At 32.8% G+C, this 24,621-nt stretch overlaps 1 protein-coding gene across 9 annotated transcripts in view; it reads left to right on the top strand.

Annotated features, from left to right (window-relative positions):
* LOC106880559 (uncharacterized) overlaps window positions 1-24,621 on the top strand; it is a 217,564-nt gene that overhangs the window by 131,066 nt on the left and 61,877 nt on the right. For 7 of the 9 annotated variants that reach the window (XM_052967166.2, XM_089350859.1, XM_052967167.2 and 4 more), the window contains one exon: window positions 16,693-16,854. The exons of the other annotated variants lie outside the window; for them this stretch is intronic. In XM_052967166.2, the coding sequence (XP_052823126.2) occupies window positions 16,708-16,854 (147 nt within the window). In that variant the 5' untranslated portion in view covers window positions 16,693-16,707. The remainder of the gene's footprint in view (window positions 1-16,692; window positions 16,855-24,621) is intronic. 9 annotated transcript variants of the gene reach the window in all.

Raw genomic sequence — 24,621 nt, 5'->3', positions numbered from 1 at the left:
ACAACAACATATCTTAATAATACTAAAACTCTAGAGGTGTTTGTGTGTACCCGAAATATCTGGCATATTTATTTTCGTACCTTCAGCAGTGCAGTACAAATTTTTGTAATATTTGGACCTCTACTTTTTAATGAAAATGATTAAACACAATTTTTGTTTATTTCTTGATGAAAAAATAACATGGCTTCAGTGACCGTCAACATACATACAGAATACACACACATATAATGCATGTCATGGTATGTCAGTCAACACAAACACACATCCACTATCTTTGACATATACACACAGTCATGTGTGCATAAGAGACAGAGTGAGTGAACATGTGTGTTTTCATATATGTGTAAGTAGCACTCTCTCTCGCCTCTCTCCCTCTCTCTCTCCCTCTCTCACACACACACGTCCATTTCACATACATATTCATCATACATCTTTCAATTTCTCCTCTCTCACTTTAAAACAAAAGTAAATAGATAAAATTTTACGGAAATTGATGAGCAGAACCAGCTGATCTGGATGACAGCTCTATGAACAAAGCAAAAGATCGTCCCAAGAGGATTCCATTACAAAACTTTTTGGGTGCATTCAACATATCTCAGCTCCAAATTTTGGTTCCTATTTCTAGCACGCCCTGCTACCATGTAACAGCTGTTTGCGATAAAGGACTTGAAATACTTGTTACATGGTAGCAGGGCATGCAAGAAATAGCAGCCAAATCTTTCCTTTTCTGGGGAAAGGAGCTGTTTACGTGTGATTTTGATGTCATATTCATTGAACGCATGCAAAATAACCTGGAAAAGGGAAAAAGAAACATGGAAAAGAACTCCTTTGCTGTGAATCTCAGATTTTTCAGGTGACCCAATGGGTCACAGGTAGTCTAATGTGAAGTTAAAGATGAAAACTAGTTTTTATGAACTTTTAGAGGCTACTAGAAACCTATTGATTGATTTTATTAATAGAAGAATTGACTTTATAAAAAGCAAAGGATTATTGATTCCAGAAAGTTTAAAAGGGAATGAACCAAAGCCTCATGTAATTTGAACTCAAAACCAAGGAGAAAGAGGCTGTGGAAACTAAGTACTGTAAGACATTTACCTTCTGTTACTGTACCATTTCTGTCAACTCACTCCAAATTCTAATAATTCTTAATGATTTTACATCCTCATGGATTTCCTATATATTCTAGTTTAGTAGTTAACTGAATTGGCTGTTCATTTTCTTCCTTCCTTCCTTCCTTCCTTCCTTCCTTCCTACCATTTTTTAGCTGTAAGACTTAATGATTGAAACTGGTTTCTGTATTTACTAAGTGTTTATGTGTATGTAAAAACTAAGTTTCCTTAATTAAAAACAAAAAAATTGTTCAGGAAAAGAAAATTAGAATTTGATGATGATGATGATGCCAACAATGACAATTAGAAGTTGACTAGAAGAATTAATTGGTATCAAATTTTAATAATTTTGGTGGTTATGTCCTTTTACCAATCCTATTGTTAGCATGAGTAAGGTTAATAATAATAATATATTTTATTATTATGATTATTATTATTATTTCTTTCATTAGCCATAGGGGCATGCATGAGGAGTGATATCACAGGGACAGATCAATTTGTGTAGGGATTTACAAAAAGGATGGAAGTGGGGAATAATAATAATAAAATAATAAACTTAAATGATTATTACAAAAAGATTCAATCCTGGAAACATAAGAGGCTTTCCTTGAATCTGTGGAATTTCAAATATTGTACTTACTCACAGAAATCATAAATATCTTTATATATAAGAACATTTTGTAAATATTGACAAAATCTCGATCTATGACAAGAATTCTGACCTATAAAATGATTTTGAAACCAAACCCTTTGCTCAGCGGATCATTGAGTACAGTTTTGTATTGTTCCGTAGATTCATCGGTTTGGTACCTGTGAGATCATTGGTAACTATAGAACATTACAAAACAATTATGTTCAATGTTTTTTTTATTTTGCCATTCTTTTGGGAAATATTTTTAGAATTTAGCCTTGTCACTACAGCAGAGCATCAGACCAACAAAAGTTCGAACAGTGCTTCTTTTAGAAAATCACAATACAAGTGAAAAGAAAAGTGCACGTGTTTGTGTGTGTGTGTGTTTCTCTCTCTCTCTCAGTATATATATGCATGTGGATATGTGTATACGTATGAGTATGTACATGCACATATAAGTTTGTGTGTGTAATGCATATACATATACATGTTTGTGTGAGTGTGTACGTATGTAGACATTATAAACGCAGGAGGCTTTATGTGAGAATATGGTTGCATGTATTTTTTATATTTTAAATTTTTTCCTACCTATTAGAGTAACTTCCCTTTTATTCAATGGTTTTTTTTTTCATAGCGTCTGTTGCCATTAATAGCCAATGAGAATGCATTGTAGCTCTTAGCTCCGGCATTTGAAACTCCAAGTACTATGATGACAACTTACTGATTGCCCTAAATTATACATACATAATAATCCTCTATTTACCTAATATTGAGGTCTCCTTCTTTTGTTGTCAATTTTATTATTATTATTTATATATATATGCTCCCGTTCATTTTTCTAACATCCTGTACCCGAATATGCATCTATATATACATGTAGATGTAGGTATACATGCATATGCTTATATATCATTTGCTTTATATATATATATATACACACACACACATATATACAGGGTGTCCCAAAAGTCACTGATGGGTTTCAGTTTTTATTAACTTCCTTAACTTTACAAATAAATGCATGAAATTTTGATACAATATAAAGGACATGAGTTTCAAGCTAGTGTCTAGTCTTCGAGATATATATATATATATATATATATATATATATATGATGTGGCACTTTCAGTTTCCATCGACCAAGTCCACTCAAAGTCTTTGGTCGACCCAAGGCTATAGTAGTAGACACTTGCCCAAGGTGGTGGGTCTGAATGAACCCAGAACCATATCAAAGAAGGTTAACCAAGATGATAGTTTTTGTGTGCGGCAGATGTATTAAACTATTAGAGAACCTACCATCTCTTTAAGGCTTGCATTAACAAATATTTTTTTAACCCTTTAGATACCATCCTGGTTTTTATTCTATGATGTAAGCTTCCTGTTTTAGGTCTTTTGATATCAACTCACATGTGGCTCCCCCACCTTCAATCGGTTCTGTAGTACAACTGTCTTGTTTTCAAAAATTCTGATTTAAATTCTTCCACCAAAACTTAGTCTTAATTTATGTTACTAACACTAGCTTAATAATAACAAAGTTGTTTTACTAAATTCTTTATTTTATTTGAAATTAATCAAAATAAACACAAGAATATATCAACAACAGAAATATCGTAACAAAAGTGTTAAAGTGATCTAGATTTAAACTTTAATCTATGTTCCAGCAAAATTTAGGACAAAGTTATTTTACTTAATTTTTTATTATTTTCAAAATTAATTGAAACTATGGCAGTGTATTTCAACAGAAATATGCTTAAAATCAAAAGAGTTAAATTCATTACTGCTTTCTTCAAATATGTCAATGGCAGTTTATCTTGTAACTTTACTTCTAATGTATCCTTTGAATAAATACTGCTTATGTTGATTTACTACTTGCAATTCCATTTTAAGTTTTTATATCTAGTTTTCATTGACATAGTTTATGATGGTCAACTAAGTACTCCTACTTATATATTTAATCCAAATAACATTTGTTTGTATATGCCTACTATGCATACTACTTCATTTTAAATATTTTGTGGCCTCTATAATCCCACAGCCACCATTAAATTCAAGCCCACAACAGTAGCTCATTCTTATCGTGTAAATATACTTTGCTTAAGCTATTATAAAATATTGGATTTTCCTCTCAAAATTCAGAACATGTTTTAGCAATTGTTACATACTTCTCAAACGGGATAGAAACTACACTGAGGTCATGAGAAAGTATGTTTAGTTATTGTTATGTTTCGAAAAATATTTAAAGGCTTAAAAATAGATATGGTGATTTTTATTTATTTATTTCTCTCTCTTATTGGTTGTGGTCAATGCAAGGGTTTAATAAGTTCATCAAACCAACTCTGGCTCTTTATTGCCATCTGATGCTTATATTACCAAATGACTAAATTTGTATGTGTATGTGTGTATACACACAGTTTTTGTGTAGTTTCTGACAATTGATTTCCACCCATAAGACTGGTCAATTAGAATTAATTGCCTGTATTGGAAGATATCTGGAAATAATTTGCCAATTTAAGAAATACATTAATACCTCAGTTTTCTAAATAAGTTTGTTAAATATTGGAATATTACTAAATAGTGACATATTGGTGACTGCATTTTCCTAATTTTTCTCTCATACTACCCATTTTAAGACCAGTTTTTATTCTCTAAATATATATTTTTTTCACATATTGCTTATTTTTTTTAGTTATCTGAACTAAAAATATTCGTTTAGTTTTTTTTTTTGTTTTTTTTTGCAAATAAGATTCCTTATTAAGAGTCCAGTTTTTTGCCATGTGAAACTGAAGGTGATATTTTCGACTTCATGGATAATTACTTGAAATAAGATTCAATTAACTTTATAGTGTTTGTTTCAAACACAATAAAGTGAATATTTATAGCTGGATTGTTCTGCTTATATGTAGGTGTAATGTTAGTAACAGGTGAAAACACATAATGAAGTTATATATAGGTACATTTTACGCACAGAAGATTTATAATATAAACATGCACATGTAATAACAGTAGCTGGAAGTTAACTACAACTGCACTAACAAATGAAACCCTCAGCTCAGCTCACATTAACTCATTAAGATTTTTTTTTTTTTCTATCACGTTATTCCATACAAACTATTTTTGTTATGTAATTATTCCTATTGCTTTTAGCCAAACTCAACTAGCTCCAAATGAACCTTAAGTACACAATAAGAACTAATTGATCATGAGCAAGTGATGAAGTGCCTACATGGTTATTGTATTTGCTAGAAAGAGAAGCCAAATCTCATTCAAACACTCCCGGTATCTTTAAAATGACACATTGGTTAATATAGTCTGATGTACAATACTTGAAAGTTGGGTGGAATAATTGTTGTTAGAACATACTTAGACACAGTCTGCTTGATCAAGTGATTAAGGCTGACTGATGTGGGTTTAAATAAAGTTGATCTTCTGACTATAACAGCAATCAGCTATATATATATATATATATAAAATAGGCGCAGGTGTGGCTGTATGGTAAGAAGCTTGCTTCCCAACCACATGCTTCCAGGTTCAGTCCCACAATGTGGTACCTTGGGCGAGTGTCTTCTACTATAGTCTCAGGCTGACCAAAGCCTTGTGAGTGGATTTGGTAGACAGACATTGAAAAACGCCTTATATATATATATATATTTGTGTGTGTGTATCTGTATTTCTCCACCCTGTCCAGCAAACAGGAACATGAAACTGAGTAGCAGTTTTTTGTGAAGTTTTTGCAGCTTTAATAATATTAAATTTTATATATATATATATGCACACACACACACATACATGTATTGACCCAATTTTATTGAATTTGAAATTATCTAGATTTAGAAATAAAAGATTTTAGAATTAGCTGTTCTGTTGAAAACAGAAGTACTCTTTCTCTCTCATCTCCTCCCCCACCAAGATGGTCTCTACATTATTTATGATCAAAATTTGAGAAATGATACTCAATATTAGATGACAAATGTATTCTCTTTCTAGTATTGAGAATTTAAGAGACAGTTAAGATACTGACCAAATAAAAACTGCTGATCTATATGTACAAGGTTTAAAACAGCATTTTGACTCAAACATGCTCTGAAGTTGATGGAGAGACTAGAGAACAAACATCTTTGATTAAATGACTGAGTCACATTTTAGAGATTCTATGCCTTACAGACAAATTGATAATCCTTCGTAAAGAGACATGCTGAGCTGTTCCACATTCCTTGGTCTGTCATGTTTACTTTAACTTTAAACAGATAATTAATTATTAATTGTTGTTGGATCCCAAATTAATTTTATTTCTAATTTGGTCTGATCTTTGAATTAATTATTATCATTATTATTATTACATGATGAAGGCTAGACTTCAATGAACCCTTGGCCTCAGGCATTTACCATCTTTTGTCAATCTGGTTCTGCCATTTATTCCATTGTGTAAGATCTTACATAATCTACTTCAGAAAACAGTGTTGGGCAGCTACAGAAGTAGCTGCCCAACACTGTTTTCTGAAGTAGGTTCTACTGGAAGTCATTCATTTCTTATCTTTTAATCAAGGTGTTTTCTGCTTGTGCTGAGCACTCATGCATCATCTTTGTCCAAATCACTTCCAGCTGTTTAGCTAAACCAAACTCTGCACTGGAACTTGATAATCACAGTGATGGTGGTGGTGGTGGTGGTGGTGGTGGTGGCAGCAGCGGTGGTGGAGAGAATATAGTGCAACAGCTGTAGTGATGCAACTGTTTCGCCATTATTATAAACAAAATTGGCGCAGATGCTGTTGGAAGAAAAGTAAAGTAGATTAAATCACTGGTATTCTTTGTTCAACAATATGACATCCATTATTATACAATCAAGTCAGCTTATCTAGCAAACAAGAACTTAAACACATACCATCCTCATACTCTTCTTCTTCTTCTTCTTCATCATCCACCACTACCATTATCACCTAAATAGAATGATTTACCAATTTCTTCAGGTGGGGATGGGTGGGCAATGTAGTATTTGTGTGGCCTTTATTTTATAATCAAACTATTTTGGACCAAAGCCTGTAAATTTTATTCAACCCTTTAGCATTTAAACTGACCATATCTATCATTTTAAAAATTATCAAATCACGTCATTGAAATCTCAAAGCTACAAGATATGCATGACTAATTCAAAACAATCATCATCATTTAATATCCATTTTCCATGCTGGCTTAGTTTGGACAGTTTGACAGGAGCTGGCAAGCTGGGGAACTGCCCCAGGCTCCAGTTACTTGTTTTGACATGGTTTCTACAGTTGGATGCCCTTCCTAAGGCAACTTGTGTTGCAATCCCAGTCAGGAATGTTATGGTGCCTTGCTCATGAGATTTGAACTTGAGACCATGCAGCCCAGTTCTTGTCCTTGAAATAATAAAGCATTTATCAATCACCAACTTTCTGCTCTTATTCTTTATTAATTCTCAGAAAAGAAATAAAACATATACATATGTATATATATATATATATATATATATATATATATATATATATGTATGTATGTATATATTTATATATAATGGCTAAATTTTAATTGATCCCTCTTGCTTCCATTGTAAGTTTCTTTTTCTGCTCTTTTAAAAATTTCATAAGCATTTCTTTACATACTTCCTTTTATACAAAGATCTTTATCTATCTACTCCACTGCACATAACACTCCACATGTTATCACATGCAGTTACAACAACACACATGCATACATATACACACTGTTCACTTGAACTCTTGTAATAAACTTATATTAAGGACACTCTTTAAATGCTAGTATATAAAAGCAATAAAATCCTATTGCTATTCGAATAATGTATTTTGATTCTTTATATGGTTTTAAATAAAATATGTATTTGTGCATGTGTGTGTGTGTGTATACTCACACACACACACATATATATATATGTCTGTGCATACAAATGCATCTTTATAATTCCAGAACCATAGCGTTGGCCCAATCTTTTTAGGGCTGCTTTCTTTTTATCTCAAAGAAATATCTTGTATACAGATTATAAGAAGAATTTCCATCTGGTGCAACATCTGTTATATTCAATGTTTACAAAGTTAGAAATAGCCTACTCCAGTTATATTGTTTTTGTAGTTTATTAACCTGGTTGGTCTATTTGTTTCTCTGTGATTGCAGTAGGTGATAATTCTTCTGCAGTTACTCACAAACTCACAATGTCTTAACTTGGCAGACTGTATATGATACTACTGCAGATGACTCACAGCAAATATATATATATACATATTTTTATATATATATATATATATATATATATATATATATATAAGATTCAGAGAAGATTCATTGATAGGTAAACTCGTGACTGAAATCATAAATGTTTCTTTTCGACTTATAATTTATAACTTCAATATTGTTAATAAACAAGATTGTTGTTGTTGTTGTTGTTATTATTATCATCATTATTATCATAAAGGCAGCAAGTTGGCAGAGTCAATACCATACCAGACAAGATGCTTAGTAGTATTTCTTCCACCTCTTTACATTCTACTTTCAAATTCTGCCACAGTTGACTTTGCCCTTCATCTATATAGGGTTGATAAAATAATAAGTACTGGTTGAATTGGGTGTGGTAATTGACTTGGATTCCACCCCTAAAATTGTTGAATTTGTGCTGAAATTTCAAACCATTGTTATCATCATCGTTATTGGGTGAAAGTTGCTAAGGTTGACTTTGCCTTTCATTCTTTCGGGGTCAATAAATTAAGTACCAGTGAAATACTGGGGGGTTAGTGTAATTGACTAGTCCCCTCCCCCAGAATTTCAAGCCTTGTGTCTTCAGTAGAAAGGCTTATCGTTACCATTATTGTTATCGTTACCATTATTGTTATCGTTACCATTATTGTTATCGTTATCATTATTGTTATTATTACTATTATTATTATTATTATCATTATGGGTCATTCATTTGCAAAATCATTAAAGCACAAGACAAAAATAATGGTTCTTTACATTCTGTGTTCAAATCCCATGATGGTCACATTTACCTTCCATCCTTCCAGGATCAAAATAAAGTTCAAACTAAGTACTGGGGTTGATAGCATTAATTAATTCCCTTCCTTTCAGTTTCAGGCTTTATACCGATACAAGAATTTCCCCTTATTATTATTTTGGGCAGTTGGTTGGCAGAATAATTACAACATTAGACAAAATGACTAATGCTGTTTGTTGTGGCTCTTTCCATTCTGAAATCTGCTTTGTTCTCATCCTTTCAGGGTCAGTAAAATAAAGTAATGATGTTCACACCACCACTTAGTCCTTGTGTATGTGGAGGCCACTCAGGTGTAAACATTCAAAAAAACATTACCAATTTTACTGTAACCATATTGAACTGCACATCTCTTGATTTATTCAAAAGTCTGAAAGTGGACTGAACCAAGTGTAAGTTGCTTAATATGGTTGCTATCTCCATAAAAAGAAATGAATTAAAAAAATATGACTATATGAGGTACATGGGTTGTTTAGTAGTGAATCCAGGGCAGTGATTCTTTTAAGATCAATAGTGATTTGAGAGAAATGAGTTGTAAATACTAATGGTATAAAACTGGTTGAATACAGTTATGTTGAAAGAAAACTGGATATCAAAGACTCATGTTGATAAAATTGATTAACCCTTTCCCTCAAATTTGTAGTTCTGTGCCTGTGTTAGAAACAGTTATTGTATTCTTGTTAACTCTATCATGTCACTAAAGATAGTGTTTGGTATCACTTGTGCCACATTACCAAATTGCCACATCTCTGACATTAACAGCTGCTAATTGTCTTCCAATTATTTATTTGGCTGTTGTTGAGCTTCAGAAATTGTACAGTGAAGACATTAAAAATGAGCATTGTGAAGTCTCTGTTGCACAAAAAGAATTATTATAAAATGAAAAAGAACCTCTGGAGCATATTGAACAGACATTAGGTAAATCAATGACTTAATCACTTTGTATTTATCTACTGCAGATACATTTTCCAAAGTGCCTGGATCCTATTTTCAACATTTTGCCTCTGTGATAAATTTACAATTATGAGTCCACATCTCAGATAGTGTCTGAAACAGGTTTGGAAGAAAGGAATATAGGCTGTACTACTTCTCAGCCACTCAGCTATTTTGCTTCAATGTTAGTGTTGAAATAGTTACTAACGCTTCTATAACCATATTTCTGTTCAAACATACTGCCATTATTTCAATTAATTTCGAAATTATTGATGAATTAAGGAAATAATTTTGTCATTAATAAACTAACGTTTGGAACAGATACACACAAAATTTTGATGGAAGGTTTTGGTCTAAAGCACTTTGAAACAAGATGTTTGTGATCAGGTGTACTGATATTAAAAGGGTTAAATCTTAGTTTCAAATTTTGACATGTTGATTACATCAACCTCAGCAGAATTTGAACTCAGATGAAGTACTGCTAAGCATTTTGCCCGGCATGCTAACAATTTTGCAAAATTAAATTTCATAAAAAACACTATTTGAGCGTGGCCGTCGCCAGTACCGCCTGACTGATCCTCGTGCTGGTGGCATGTAAAAGCACCTGGTACACTCTCAGAGTGGTTGGCGTTAGGAAGGGCATCCAACTGTAGAAACTCTGCCGGATCAGATTGGAGCCTGGTGTTGCCATCTAGCTCGCAGTCCTCATTCAAACCGTCCAACCCATGCCAGCATGAAAAGCGGAGATTAAACGATGATGATGATGATGATTCTAGTAATATCTACCAAAAACTAAAATTGGCAGTTTCTGTAAGTCACATTGCCTCAGTAAACTTGAGATATCTCAACAAAATTAGCCTCAAACATGACATTCTCTAACAAAAGACTTGTATAAAAAAAAACAAAAAAAAAACTGCTTTCTGCAGTTAAGGGTAATGAAATTTTGAGTGAATACATCTGATTTCTGCAGTGAAAGGGTTAAATTAAAATTGGGTAAAAGGAAATGTTATTTCATTTGAATATTTTCATTATGAAAACAAGAAACAATTTCATTAATTGATTCATTAATTTTGAACTATATTCTTTTATTAAGTCTGCAAGAGAAAATCTTTGCAAAATTTCTTTCATTGTCCCTTAATGGTATTTCACATAATTCATGCCAATCCAAGGAAAGTGAAGAATTATTGAACAGTCTTTGAAACTTAATTGAGTGTTTCCACCATCACGCTTCCTCTACTGTTTGATTACTTCAGCTGAATGTGTTATAAACTTCTTAAGTGATGACAGTTATGTAAAGTGGCTGTTACTGACCTCCTCATTATCCCATTAGTACATTTAGTAGTGTCACTTAACAATAATTTGGGGTGGGCTGTCTATTTGTTAATGACTGTGATTTAGACTTTGTTTTCTTTTTTTCTTTTTCGTTTTGTTTCTTTTTTCTTTGTCTTTACTCAGTGTCAACAATAATGTTAGATTTACTACTAGACTTGCCTGCAGTGCTTTATTTCACTTTCATCTTTAACTACTTCCTAGAAAATTCTTTGGTTAATGAGTATTTTTGTTTGTTTCTGGGGGAAAAAAAAAAGAAAAAGAGACTTCAGTTATTATTATTATTATTATTATGCAAGTCAGTGAGCTGGCAGAATTGTTAGCACACTGGGTGAAATGCTTGGCAGTATTTCATCTGTCTTCGTGTTCTGAGTTCAAATTCTGCTGAGGTCGACTTTGCTGTTCATCATTTTGGGGTTGATAAATTAAGTACCAGTGAAACACTTGGGTCAATGTAATTGATAGTCCCCTCCCCACAAATTTTAGGTCTTGTGCTTCCAGTAGAAAGGTTTATTATTATTATTATTATTATTATTCAGTAGTTTTATTTTTATAACGTGCTTTCACTTCACTACCGAGCGCAGCTCTGTGCGCCTTGGGTATGTGCTGTGGTTTGCTGTGGTGCTCTTATGTTTACTGTATTGAAAGTGTTTTGCGTAGGATGTGTGCAGTACCCAGTAGTGCAATTTTCTGTATGTTATATATATTTGTAAGTCCTGCTATTTTTGTTATGTATTTGTCTGAATATTTTTTTATTATACCTAAGGCACCTACTATGATAGGAATTGTTTCTGTTTTTAGATTCCACATTCGAGTTATCTCTATTTCCAGGTCTTTGTATTTTGAAAGTTTTTCCATTTCTTTTAGAGAAACGTTGTCATCTGCTGGTATTGATACATCAATTATTATTATTATTATTATTATTATTATTATTATTATTATTATTATTATTATTATTATTATCCTCAGCAGTGGCATGGTTTATAATTGCATACATTAAAATTATGCTCAAACTTACTAATGCTGATTCTCCCAGCAAAAGATCCTGTGTGTTATTAAATGATGAAGATGTTTACAGACACAATTTTAGTTGGTTTCACATATAAATTTCGCATATAAAATGCATATCAAACACAAATCTGATATAGCTTTGTTTGAGTTCATCATTTTATTAGTTTCAAACATTGATATTTTTGGTTCCTTATTAAAATGATAAGTGAATATGTTTCATTATATTTACGTATGTATTTATATTCAATATTCAGCAACACATGACGTCACACTATTGATATTAATGCAAGCCTGCTTGCCCTATAAGGTGCATCTGCTGGGTGCATCTGTGGTGTGTATGTATACATATCCAAACGTTTTGACTAAATTTGAAAATAATGAAGACTTTAGGAAGATAATTTTGTTGTTATTAAATTGGTATTTAGAACATAAATTAACATGAGATTTTGATGGAAGGTTTAAAAAAGATTTCCCACATGTTTCATTCAGCTCACTTTAAAACAGGGAGCTTGTATCATAGGACCAGAGATGGTTTCAGGCAGGTTGGTACCAAAATGGTACCACTTTTGATAAGTAAATGACTTCATTTCACTAGTTAGAATAAATAGAATAACTATTCAACATAATTTTCTGCACTAAAATGGTTATTCTAATCCATTTGTATAATCCGGTTTGTGGAAATGTAAAGAAATTCACTGATGCAAGTTCTCAATAAATGCATGTGAAAGTGAGTGAGTGTGTGTGTAAGCATTTCTAATTGGAAAAAAATATGAAGATTTTTTTACATTGTACAAAGAAAATTTGATTCAAACTTTGTAAATCCAGTAAAAAAATATGCATGCATGTGTGTGTGTATATATATGTATGTGTATGTGTATATATATATATTTGTTACAAATATGTATGAGACTCCCATTATTTATATTGATATATATATATTTGTTACAATGTATATGAGACTCCCATTATTTATATATATATATATATTTGTTACAATATGTATGAGACTCCCATTATATATATATATATATATATATATATATATATATATATATATATATATATATTTGTTACAATATGTATGAGACTCCCATTATATATATATATATATATATATATATATATATATATATATATATTTGTTACAATGTATATGAGACTCCCATTATTTATCTGCTGAATCATGTTACTCAGATTCTTTGTTCTACTTTTTTTCAACTTTTTCCAATTTGGACTCTCTATAAAACAAAAAAAAAAAACAAAAACAAAACGTCTTAACATCTAAAAGATAATCTTTTTTCTTTGTTTTTCTATTCTACCATCTTTTCCGATTAGTGTAACGTATTTTCTTCTGAGATGCCAATTTTGAAAACCAGTTCTCTGAGACAGTTAAACGAGTTGCCAGAATTGCTCCTTAATTCTTTCTGCTACTCTTTTTTTTTTTTTTTCTTTTCTTAATGCAGGCCAGTTATTTTATTTTGGTATCCTGCCAAATTTCCCCTGCTAGAAAATTTGGTACATAGGAACTAAATATTAGTGATGCTTCCTGGATTGTAATTATACTTACTTCCATGCTTACTACACTTTTCTGTTTTTCTCTTCAACTGTTTTCCAGCCCAGCAGTGCTGTTCATTGTGAAACTTCTCATTCTCTAACTCAATTGTTATTCACTGTATCAGTTTTAGCATTATAGTCTTCTTGGAATCTGGATCTCGTTCTTATATTAGTTCAGGAAAAATCTATTAGCGACAAAGAAAAAAGAAAAGGAGCCTATACCAACATGCAGTGATCATAGGTTTGCTCAAGTGATGTTTTGCATTTAATTCACTGAGTTTATTCAGTAATTTTCTTGACTATTTGTCAGGAGAAATAAAAATATCCATTATTCTGTTAGTAATTATGGTTAGTCAATGGATGTAGGTGTTTAAATTAAATTTTAGTAATATGAAGAATTGGGTAGTACATCTGTCCTCATTATCACAGAAATTTGGTTCCAAAACAACACAGTGACAAATAAATCTGTAATAAATGAATTGTCTGCATTTTTTTTTTTTTTAATGAAACCTATAGTAAATTCATTAACACCAAACCCCACAGTCCACAAGCATTCACTGTCACTTATTTTCTTGAGAATCTCTAACTTTTCCTGTAACGGTTACACTTATCTGCAACATCCATATTTTTTTCTGTTCACCAGTCCCATATTGACAGATAAATTTGCATAAATCTGTACAAGATATGTGCTCCCTCAGAGCATGGACATCTAAACACAAGTAATGACCAGTGCATTCTGGGTAGCTGAGCATTGTGTGCAGTCACCAGGGTGTGTTTTCTCAGTATATGTAGAATGTTTTAAGTGATCACTGACCTGTGTTACCATAGATCAATTTGTAATAAGCGTAATATGGTTAGCAATTGTGCATAATGTTTTATCTCTGATCAGTGATAAATAGGTTAATGATGAGAAAAGCTACGTGCATTTAGTTACATCAATTTATATTCTGAGTTCAAATCTTATTCAGTTTCACTGTCTTTTACTCTGTTCTGGGTTAAATAAAATTAAAATCTGAAAGAATGTTTTCTTTGTTAGTAAATATGTGTTCATTTGTTTGTTTTATGTCCATTTTTCCAAGCTGCATGGGTTGGATAAACATATTGTTTTATAACTGGATGTCCTCCCTGTCACTAACACTCGTTTTTCAAGCTAGAGAGTTTTTCGTTCCACTCATCCTCAAAAGTGCATTTGTTGACCAGGTAATGACAACAAACATCAGCTCAGCACAGAATGTAGACAATCATATACATATGTACACACACATTAATAAATATGCCTGCATTCATATGCATACACATTTCCATAGCTCACAAGACATAAGTTGACCCCAAAATGTTGCACATTCATGCTTGTGTATGAAATATATAAAAAAAAAGAAAGAAAAATATTTTATTAAATGGCTGTCTGAGATTAATTATTTTCAAAGATTATAAGTTGCGGAGTTGTTAATCTCATGCATTGTATTCCCCCATCCCCACCTCTTCCATCAAGTCAACCTGGATCCAGTGGACTATCATATCTTTATGTTTAGATATATCTTGGATTATACATCTACTGCGTATTTTTGTAATGTGGAAGGATGCAACTTGGTAGCTATTTCTTATAGGTCTGGTCACTATGCGAAGACTTTTTTTTTTTATCTCATGTCAAAAGTATGGGTGTTAATGACCATTATTTTGTATCATCAAATAAGACTCACGTCAACTCAAGAAAGGTCCTGACTTTAGCTTAAACTGATGACTGATGTATCAATCTATCTAGGTGGTATAAAAATGATTGAGGTTAGATAGCTAATGCATAAAGTGCTTTAAATTTAAGTTGGATTTAAAATGTTAACTTGGGAAAATAGCTGAAACAGTAGAATCCACAGAAAACAACGATTGTCTATTTTGGTAAATAATAAATATTAGCAAGACCTGTGAATATTTCACGAAATTAATGGTAAACCTATTGGGTTATTTCTGAAAACTTTATCCAAAAAACTTGAAAGCGTAGCCTGTGTTGTGTCTGTATCAAAAGATAGTCGCTCATCTGCTACTCATTGAAAAGTGAAGGAAATTGGAATATGATGATTATTTAATGCATTTTATATATATACTTTATGTACAATTTTATAGACTTAATACATGGCACTAATCAAATAAATATTCACTCTTATTTTTCCATTTAGCATATAAGCCAAGACAATGGGTCAGAGCCAATACACATTTCAATTTTATGTACACCTTTCAATTCACCACCATCATTATTTCTCTCTCTCTCTCTCTCTCTTTCTTTCTTTCTTTCTTTAACCTCACCATCAGAACATCACCCCTCTGCTAATGTTGTATTTCTAACTCTCCTCTATATCACTACCTTCAACTAACTTTTTTAACCACATAATAAATATTGCATTCCCGCATCTCACATCATGAATGCTTCTCTCTCCCCCTTTTCCCTCTCTCTCTCTCTCCCTCTTTCTGTCTCACTCTTCACCTCATCCTTTTTTTCTCTCTTCTTCTTCTCTCTTTCTCTTCAACTAATCATGTAAAAGCTTTACAATGTCATAAACATTTTTCTCTTGCTCTCTGCCTATCCCTTCAACTAATCACATGAAAGTGTTATAGACAGTCTAAGTAATGTATGAACAAGCAGAATTATTACAAAATAAAAAAATCAACATAGAATAAATTTGCCATGTTGAAGAGGAAAAGCTGGTAAAATAAACCAAGTTTTCCTTGGTAGTTATATTATTCTTGACATTAATGTTGAGCCTTACAGATAAGATGGTACATGATTAAGATGAATGGAAGAATTTGTGGAGCCCTGTAGACCTATCCCAATCATTATCAGTATGACAAGAGAGGTCATTGAAATAATAATGATATTCATGTTGATGATGTGTTACATTTTTCTTTTATAATAACAGAATATTTATGTTATGATTCTGGATTAATATTGCATTAACTGTGAGAAATATCCTGGAAGTCTATCAGCTGTCTCCTCTCCCATAGCTACTAGTTCTTTCCTTCTGTTTCATGTTTTTCTTTTTCTTTATTGAAATGTAAAATCTTTTCCATTAAGCTTTATTCTTAATGTGCTTTCGCTTTCTTCTTTTCTCACAAACTAGGAGGGACTACTCAAAATGGCTGTAAATGCCAGTGAGAGCCTTCAAACCCACAGGGAGTTAACCAACCTGGAGGGTACTACAGACACTGCTGGTGGCGGAAGTGGCTCTGTCTACAATGAACTTGAAGAATTTGAGAAGAGTATACATAATAGCTTTAATATGGTGAGCTTTCTTAATAATTTTATACACTCTCTCACACACATACATACATATGCACAATATTTTATTTTCCTTCTCTACATAGTTTTAATGTTTGTCTTGTTTTTTCTTTCAGCTTCTGCCTCTTGGCAAAATAGTTTTAAAGTATTAAATTCCACTAACATTTTGTAATTATGGTGCACAAGATATTGGCGTCTAATTAAGTAAATTGGCAAGTTAGTTATAGTGTAGAAAATATGAACTTATAAACTAGGGTGAAAAACGTGAAAGTGCCTTTAGAAATAGCACTATGGAGTAGATATTAGTAAATAGGTGGCTCTTAGTGCTCCTGGTTATATTTATTTGTATAGGACCCAGTCGGAGAGAAATGGTTTAACTGATTCCAGGAGAAAACTTGTCAGCTGGGGAGCAGCTGCTATAATTGGGATATGATCCTCTAGCAGTATATGTATGAGTGTGTATAAGCATGTGTATCTATGTGCAAATACATTCATATGCATGCTCTTGCTTATATATTCATATACATATGTCTGTCAGTTAATATTTAATGTGTATATACGAGTGTGTAAATGAATGTGCTTTAATGTAATAATAGGCAACAGGTTTTTGTTCTGGTGATGCCTGTTGAAAATATGACAGTTACAAGTGGTTTTTTAAAGACATTTGATAACATTTATAACAGCTAAGTGAATCACTGACGTTATTCAAAAGGACACCTCTACATGGTTGCTCAACCTACTAGAAATAGCAACCAAATCTAATTCAAATAATACCCCATTATTTTAAAAGAATGAGTACAGTGCATTAGACTTAAATAATGTAATACAACTAGACAGACGGTGTGGTCATACCTGGAATGTATTTGATCTGATCATACCTCTACTTGATCATTAATGACTTGGGGCTAAATGACAGCTGATGTTTAAAAATTTTCTACATGATTGAAATAAATATCATGTGGCTGTGTGACTAAGAAGCTTGCTTCCCAAACATGTAGTCCTGGATTCAGTCCTGCAGCACAGCACCATAGACAAGTATCTTCTGTAGTCTTAGGATGACCAAACCCTTGTGAATGGGTTTCACTAATGGAAACTGCAAAAAGTCGACCATGTGTGTGTGCATGCACGTGTATGTGTGTGCGTGTGCTTGCTCTTGTCTTGACAACACATGGTGGTTGTAAATGAGCTTCATTGTCATACCAGCGAGGTTGTTTGTTTCCAATCTTCTTTGAAGAGTATGTCTAGTTATGAGAGACTGTTACTTTGTTTGGTAACAAGTGAGGGTTTGTAACAGAAAGGGTATCTGCCTCCACAAATTCCACCTGACCCATGCAAGCCTGGAAAAGTGGACATTAAATGGTGATGCTCTTATTGAATTTAGTGATTAAAGAAAAATGCCTAACTTTTATGTATACATACTGTCAAATCTATTCTAAGATTGTTAAGGCTATTATCATCATCATACATCTGTTTTTCATGCTGGCATGGATTGCTCTACTTGCATGGAGCAGATGGAATTTGTTGAGGCAGATTTTCTACAGCAGGATGCCCTTCCTATCACCGACCATCACCTGTCTCCAAGCAAGCTATTATTTCCCCATGATTGAACATATTGAAGAGTCAAAGACTGAACATGACTGACACTGTTAGTAATTGTTTACAAAATCACATGGTTGCAGCAAAGAAACACACAAACACACAAACACCAGACTTTTTTCAGTTTCTGTCTACCAAATTCACTCACAAGGTTTTGGTTGGCCCATTGTTTTAAGAAAAAACACTTGCCCAAGATATCACACAGTGAGACTGAATTGAACCTAAAACAAAATGACCAAGAAGCAAACTTTTTAACCACACATCTCTGTCTGTGTGCTAAGAAGCTAATTCAAAATAATTGTGCAGTAGAAGAAAAGACAATTTTAGTATGGAAAGTTATTGAAACAGCTTCAAACTTGCTTCTGTCTTATTATGACCTCCTCAGCAAAACCTAGACTTTAGCATACCCACCATAGTAGAGAAGATACATGTTATGTAACTATTTCTAATTAGCTTTACAGAAACATTATAGAAGCATAAATACAGCATAGATGTGCCTAATACTATTTCACCCATCTGTGACTATATTTCTATTGAAACACACATTGCCTCTGTTTCAACTAAAATTGAAAATAAATGAGAATTCCATGAAGTAACTGTGTCATTATTAACCCTTTCACTGTGAAATTAAATTTCATGGCTATTCTGGTGATGATATTAAATATCTACTGAAAAAAAAAAAGAAGAAAAGAGTTGGTATTTTCTGCAAGTCGTGTTGCCTCGGTAAACTTGACATATCTCAGCAGAAATCTGTTTCAAGCATGATGTTCCTCAACAAAAGATAGATTGGTATATAAAACTGCTTTTTGCAATTAAGGGTAACAAAATTTTGAGTGGATATATATCTGCTTTTCACAGTAAAACAGTCAGGATGATGTTTGGGACTTAAATTAACAAGTATTGTTGACAGCAAGTTTTAATTTGGAACACCTTTCAATGGTTCTCAACTGCTTTTTACCTATGGTCTATAGACCCCTTTGATTCTTATAGACCTCCATAGCCAATTCACTCTATATACAAAAAATCCTTGCATATTTTCATAATTGATTATTATTAGGAGTGGTCTAAAAAAATTTTTTTTAAATATTTTGTGTATCCATCATCATCGTTTAATGTCCATTTCCCAAGCTTGCATGGGTTGGACAGTGTAGAAATAAAACCAATTTATTACTCTTTTACTCTTTTACTTGTTTCAGTCATTTCACTGCGGCCATGCTGGAGCAACGCCTTTAGTCGAGCAAATCGATCCCAGGACTTATTCTTTGTAAGCCTAGTACTTATTCTATCGGTCTCTTTTGCCGAACCGCTAAGTTACAGGGACATAAACACACCACCATCAAGCGATGTTGGGAGGACAAACACAGACACATAAACATATACACACACATACATACATATATATATATATACGATGGGCTTCTTTCAGTTTCCGTCTACCAAATCCACTCACAAGGCTTTGGTTGGCCCGAGGCTATAGTAGAAGACACTTGCCAAAAGGTGCCACGCAGTGGGAATGAACCCGAAACCATGTGTTTGGTAAGCAAGCTACTTACCACAGGGCCAGTCTGTGGCAGGTTGGTAACTAAAGAGTTGACTTTGTCCTTTCTACATTCTGATTTCAAATCCTACTGGTACCAAACCTTTCATTCCCTTTCAGTGAATAAAATAACTACCAAAACATACAGTCTTTATCACCCATTTCTTACGGCCTTGAGCCAATAGGAAAAGTCAGTATTTTTAGTATCTTTAGACGTAGCCACCACCCAATTGATGGATGTTTTTTTTTTATGAAGAGGGGAGGGGCAGTTATAGTCATATCATTATTATTTTTTATGTCTGAGCTGTTTATTTAGTGTTAATGACTTCCTGTTTGTATTTCTTTCATTTTAAAATCTCTATTGGACAGTTTTTTTTTTATTAATGTTTGTTTTTTTCTATACTACTACTGTTGCTATTTTCCCCCCAGTCTACTAAATTAGAGTTAGCTAATGTTTTTGCTCATATATATATATGTGTGTGTGTGTATAAAAATCATAATATATAAATTAAATGTAATATATAAATATGCTTGTGTGTGTGTGTGTGTGTATATATATATATATATATATATATATATATATATATATGTATGTATATATATATATATATATATATATATATATATATATATATATATATATATATATATATATATATATATATATATATATATATGAATGATATAATATTATCTAAATTCTAAATGCGTATCATTTTTGTACTTACAAATGCAATTTCCTCTCTTGTTTGTTGCTTTGAGGAGAAATTATGGTAAATTGAGAGTAAGTATATTGCTACTCCATTTAAATAAATACCTTCTCATATGGAAGAATGACTTTTGCTACAGCAGCCCTGTGGCTACTGCCATGCAGAACATTGAGCTTGATTTCATTGTTTATTGAATTAATAAACATGATTGTATTAACTTAGTATGAATTTTGAACTTGTTTATTGACAAAAAAATAAAAAAATTGACCATTCTCTTATTACTGGTTTCAAGAGTATTAATGAGTTATATTGACCTCGGTATTTAGTGTGGTACTTATTTTACTAAATGGTTGGGTTTACCTTGAGTTATGTTACTTTTTAGTGAGTAAGCTTACCTTACACTACAAGAAATTTACTCCAGTATACGCAGACACAGTTTCTTTCATATCACACACTTGTATGCACACAGGCGGCGAGCTGGCAGAAACGTTAGCACGCCGGGCGAAATGCTTAGCGGTATTTCGTCTGCCGCTACGTTCTGAGTTCAAATTCCGCCGAGGTCGACTTTGCCTTTCATCCTTTCGGGGTCGATTAAATAAGTACCAGTTACGCACTGGGGTCGGTATTATCGACTTAATCCGTTTGTCTGTCCTTGTTTGTCCCCTGTGTGTGTAGCCCCTTGTGGGTAGTAAAGAAATAACACTTGCATGCACACATATATCAACATAGTTTTAATGATCACTTTTCTGTGCTTGCACGGGTCACATGATTACTTTGTTGAAGTAGATATTTCTACAACCGGATGCTCTTTCTGCCCCCAACCCTCACCTGTCTGTTTCCAAGCAAGGTAATATTTCTGTTAGTCTAATAAATAACCTGGGTGTACAATTCTATATTTCTGATGAGGACTATTTACTTACCACTCTGACTAATTACATAATCTGGACATGCTTTCACAGAAAATTGCTTACAAACAACATTGTATCTATGACCAGTGACAATTAGCAGGCACATGGCAACACAGGGGAAATACAACTCTCGTGCTCATTTGTGCATTTGTGTATGCACACACATACACACACAACCAGATCCAACCTCTTGCGCCGAACGTACAATGTCGTTCTAAAAATAAGCTATCATATTGAAATCTTGAAGCTATGAGAAAATGCATGATCAAAGCAATCAAAACAATTGAGTATTGCATTTGATAACTGGCTAAAAGTACCAATGATAATATACAGGAGTCTATGTATGTATGTATGTATGTGTAAGTCGGTATATAATTGTGTCTGTATCTCCTTGTCTTAAAATTGTTTGATAGTTGTAAATGAGTCGTTAAACATTGCTGGTCATGAGGAAATATAACCTTACTTGGAAGCGGGTGAGGGTTGGCAACAGAGAGGGCATCCAGCTGTAAAAAATATGCCTCAGTAAATTCCGTCTAGAAAAGTGGACATTAACCCTTTTGTTACTATATTTCTGACCAAAATACACCCCTCATGAGTTTCAATTAAATTCTAAAATAATCATAAATTTAGACTAGTCTCATTAAACACTTGTAACTTTTTTATTTATCAACATATTAATGTGATACTTGGAACATAATTAAAGAAAGGGTTCTTAATCAATTCTATTGCATAATTTTTGTCTCAAAGTTCTCCACGTACTGGGGTGGGGGTACTGCTAGTGTCTCTCACATATAAATATTGGTTCAGCTTCACAAATCGTACTCGTTCATAATACTGGAAATATATTCATCGCCAAAAGGTTCCTGATCGCTCCAGTAATTTGTTATTCTGGGTAACTATCTAATACCCATAATAATATTTATGGCAAAAATGCCCGTATTTCATCTACAGTTGCAGGAAACCGCAAGCTATCTTTTTTTTTCCGGTTTGTTTACATTCTGCGTAATGGTTTGTTTCCGCAGTAATCATTTCAAACAAGCATGAAAAAGAAGTCTAATTGTTTCGCTTCCTGAGAAAGACTATGGGTAGACCCTGTTTCCTCAGAAAAATTGTTAATAAAAACGTTTTTTTTTTAAGTTTTTACTCCATTCTGGTGTAAAATCATCCTCGCTCTCGCCGTCGCTGATTTCAGTTTAGGATACAGAAATATCCGATTTATTATCGTTCACCACGTGCTTTTGTAGCTCATTCATTCTTTTCTTCGATATCTCCATATCTTCTGTTGAAAAACCTTCAAATTCGGAATCACTGCTTGATAGCATGAAACTCCTCTCCATCTTCAAAGTTGAAAAAAATCAACGCCACAAAAAATGTGGAAAAAAATCTTCCAAAATTCACTGAGTTCAAATATCACGCCAAACAATGTCGGAGACAATAACTCAACTGTTTGCAAAGTGAAATCAGGTGTTTTAACGAATGTACTAACAAGATTTGGGTTCCGGCCGGCTACGGCCGGGTTAGTCTTATGAACCAAAAAATTTTTCGGCCAGCTATGGCCGGGTTAGTAACGAAAGGGTTAAATGATGATGATGATAATAAGGAGGAGGATATTCTCTTTTGTTTTTTATTATTATGTTCTTTGTTTTGGGTTCTCGCTGGAAGAGTTGCAAAGGAAGAAATGCTTGCATAATGCAACTGTGCTTGTAACTTCTCAGTGAACTGCATGACCTGCTATCACTTCCATTTGCACCTGCTTCACTTCTATTCAAATCTTCCCAATTCTTTCTCCCTTATAAGAATTTTAGGCTCCATGCCTTTGTAAAGTAAACCATTAATCAAAAGGAGTAATCGCAAGATATTTTAGATATAAATCATTAGAGTTCTCTACTCATCCACCTTATCCTAGTTTTTGTTTTTGAAATACTGAAGTATATTTTCCTTCACTGACTCTCTTTCTTCTTTCCTTCATCTGACTCCCATTTCCCTGTTTGGGCAAGGAAAAGGAAGAGCTGTGAGCATCTTTGTTTATTATTTACTTTTGTTGTAGTCTTTTTCTCTTGCAAGCTTAGCCAAACTAAAATCTATATGGAACAGTTTTTTTGTTTTTTTTTAACATTTTAAAGAAAACATTCATGTTATATCCTCCAGAAATGCGAGGAAAAGCTCTTCAAAATATGATGTCACAAATATTAAGATAAAGTAAAGTACTACTATATGCTTTTTATTCACTTTACTTTGAGCCTTGCAGATAATACTGGGCTGGCTTGGTGCATCAACTTAAGTACCTTATTTGACTGAATCTTAATTATATATATATATATATATATATATATATATATAGAGAGAGAGAGAGAGAGAGAGAGAAAATTGGAAACAGGAAAAGAAAAAAAAGCGAGTCCCATGTAAAAAATAGAACCCATATCCTCTAGTTATGACATTGATGCTATTAGCTCTTATTTCTGTATAATTTGTAAGTGAGAAAAATAGTGATGAAGATCATGAAATGCATAATGTACAAAGGTGGTTTGAAAACTGAATTGTCACTTTGGTAAATAGTTTTGACAAAGAAATCTTAGAAAATAGTATGATGTTAGCTCTGTAAACATTTTAACTTGGTTGAACAAAGAACTTGTTGAAGAGCAGATGTCATATCACTTTAGGTTGGGTTTATGACACATGCAGGAATAAATAAAGTGCACATTTGGGAGCCATCTAGGAATGTGGCAAATGTGAAAATATCATGCTTTTTTTTTTATGCTAATTTAAATTTTGCATTAGAAACTCTTTAAAACCAAAGACTGTAGGATTTTCAATTTCCAGAAGTTTTTGCATGACTACAACTTAATGAAAACAAGCCAGACCAAGTACATATTATTTAGTAATTGGATATGTAAGTAAAAACATAGCTAAAACGTTTCATAAAGAATTCTTCTTATTATCAATATTGCAAAACATGAATATTATTTGGTTGTTAAAGAAACATTTTAGGAAATTATTTAGTCATTATGAAGTGTGGAATC

Source organism: Octopus bimaculoides, chromosome 4 (assembly GCF_046866305.1).
Source record: "Octopus bimaculoides isolate indiv1 chromosome 4, ASM4686630v1, whole genome shotgun sequence".
NCBI classification, from domain to species: Eukaryota; Metazoa; Mollusca; class Cephalopoda; order Octopoda; family Octopodidae; genus Octopus; species Octopus bimaculoides.
The sequence above is the reverse complement of the archived record's forward strand: the minus strand, read 5'-3'. Positions and strand labels throughout refer to the sequence as shown.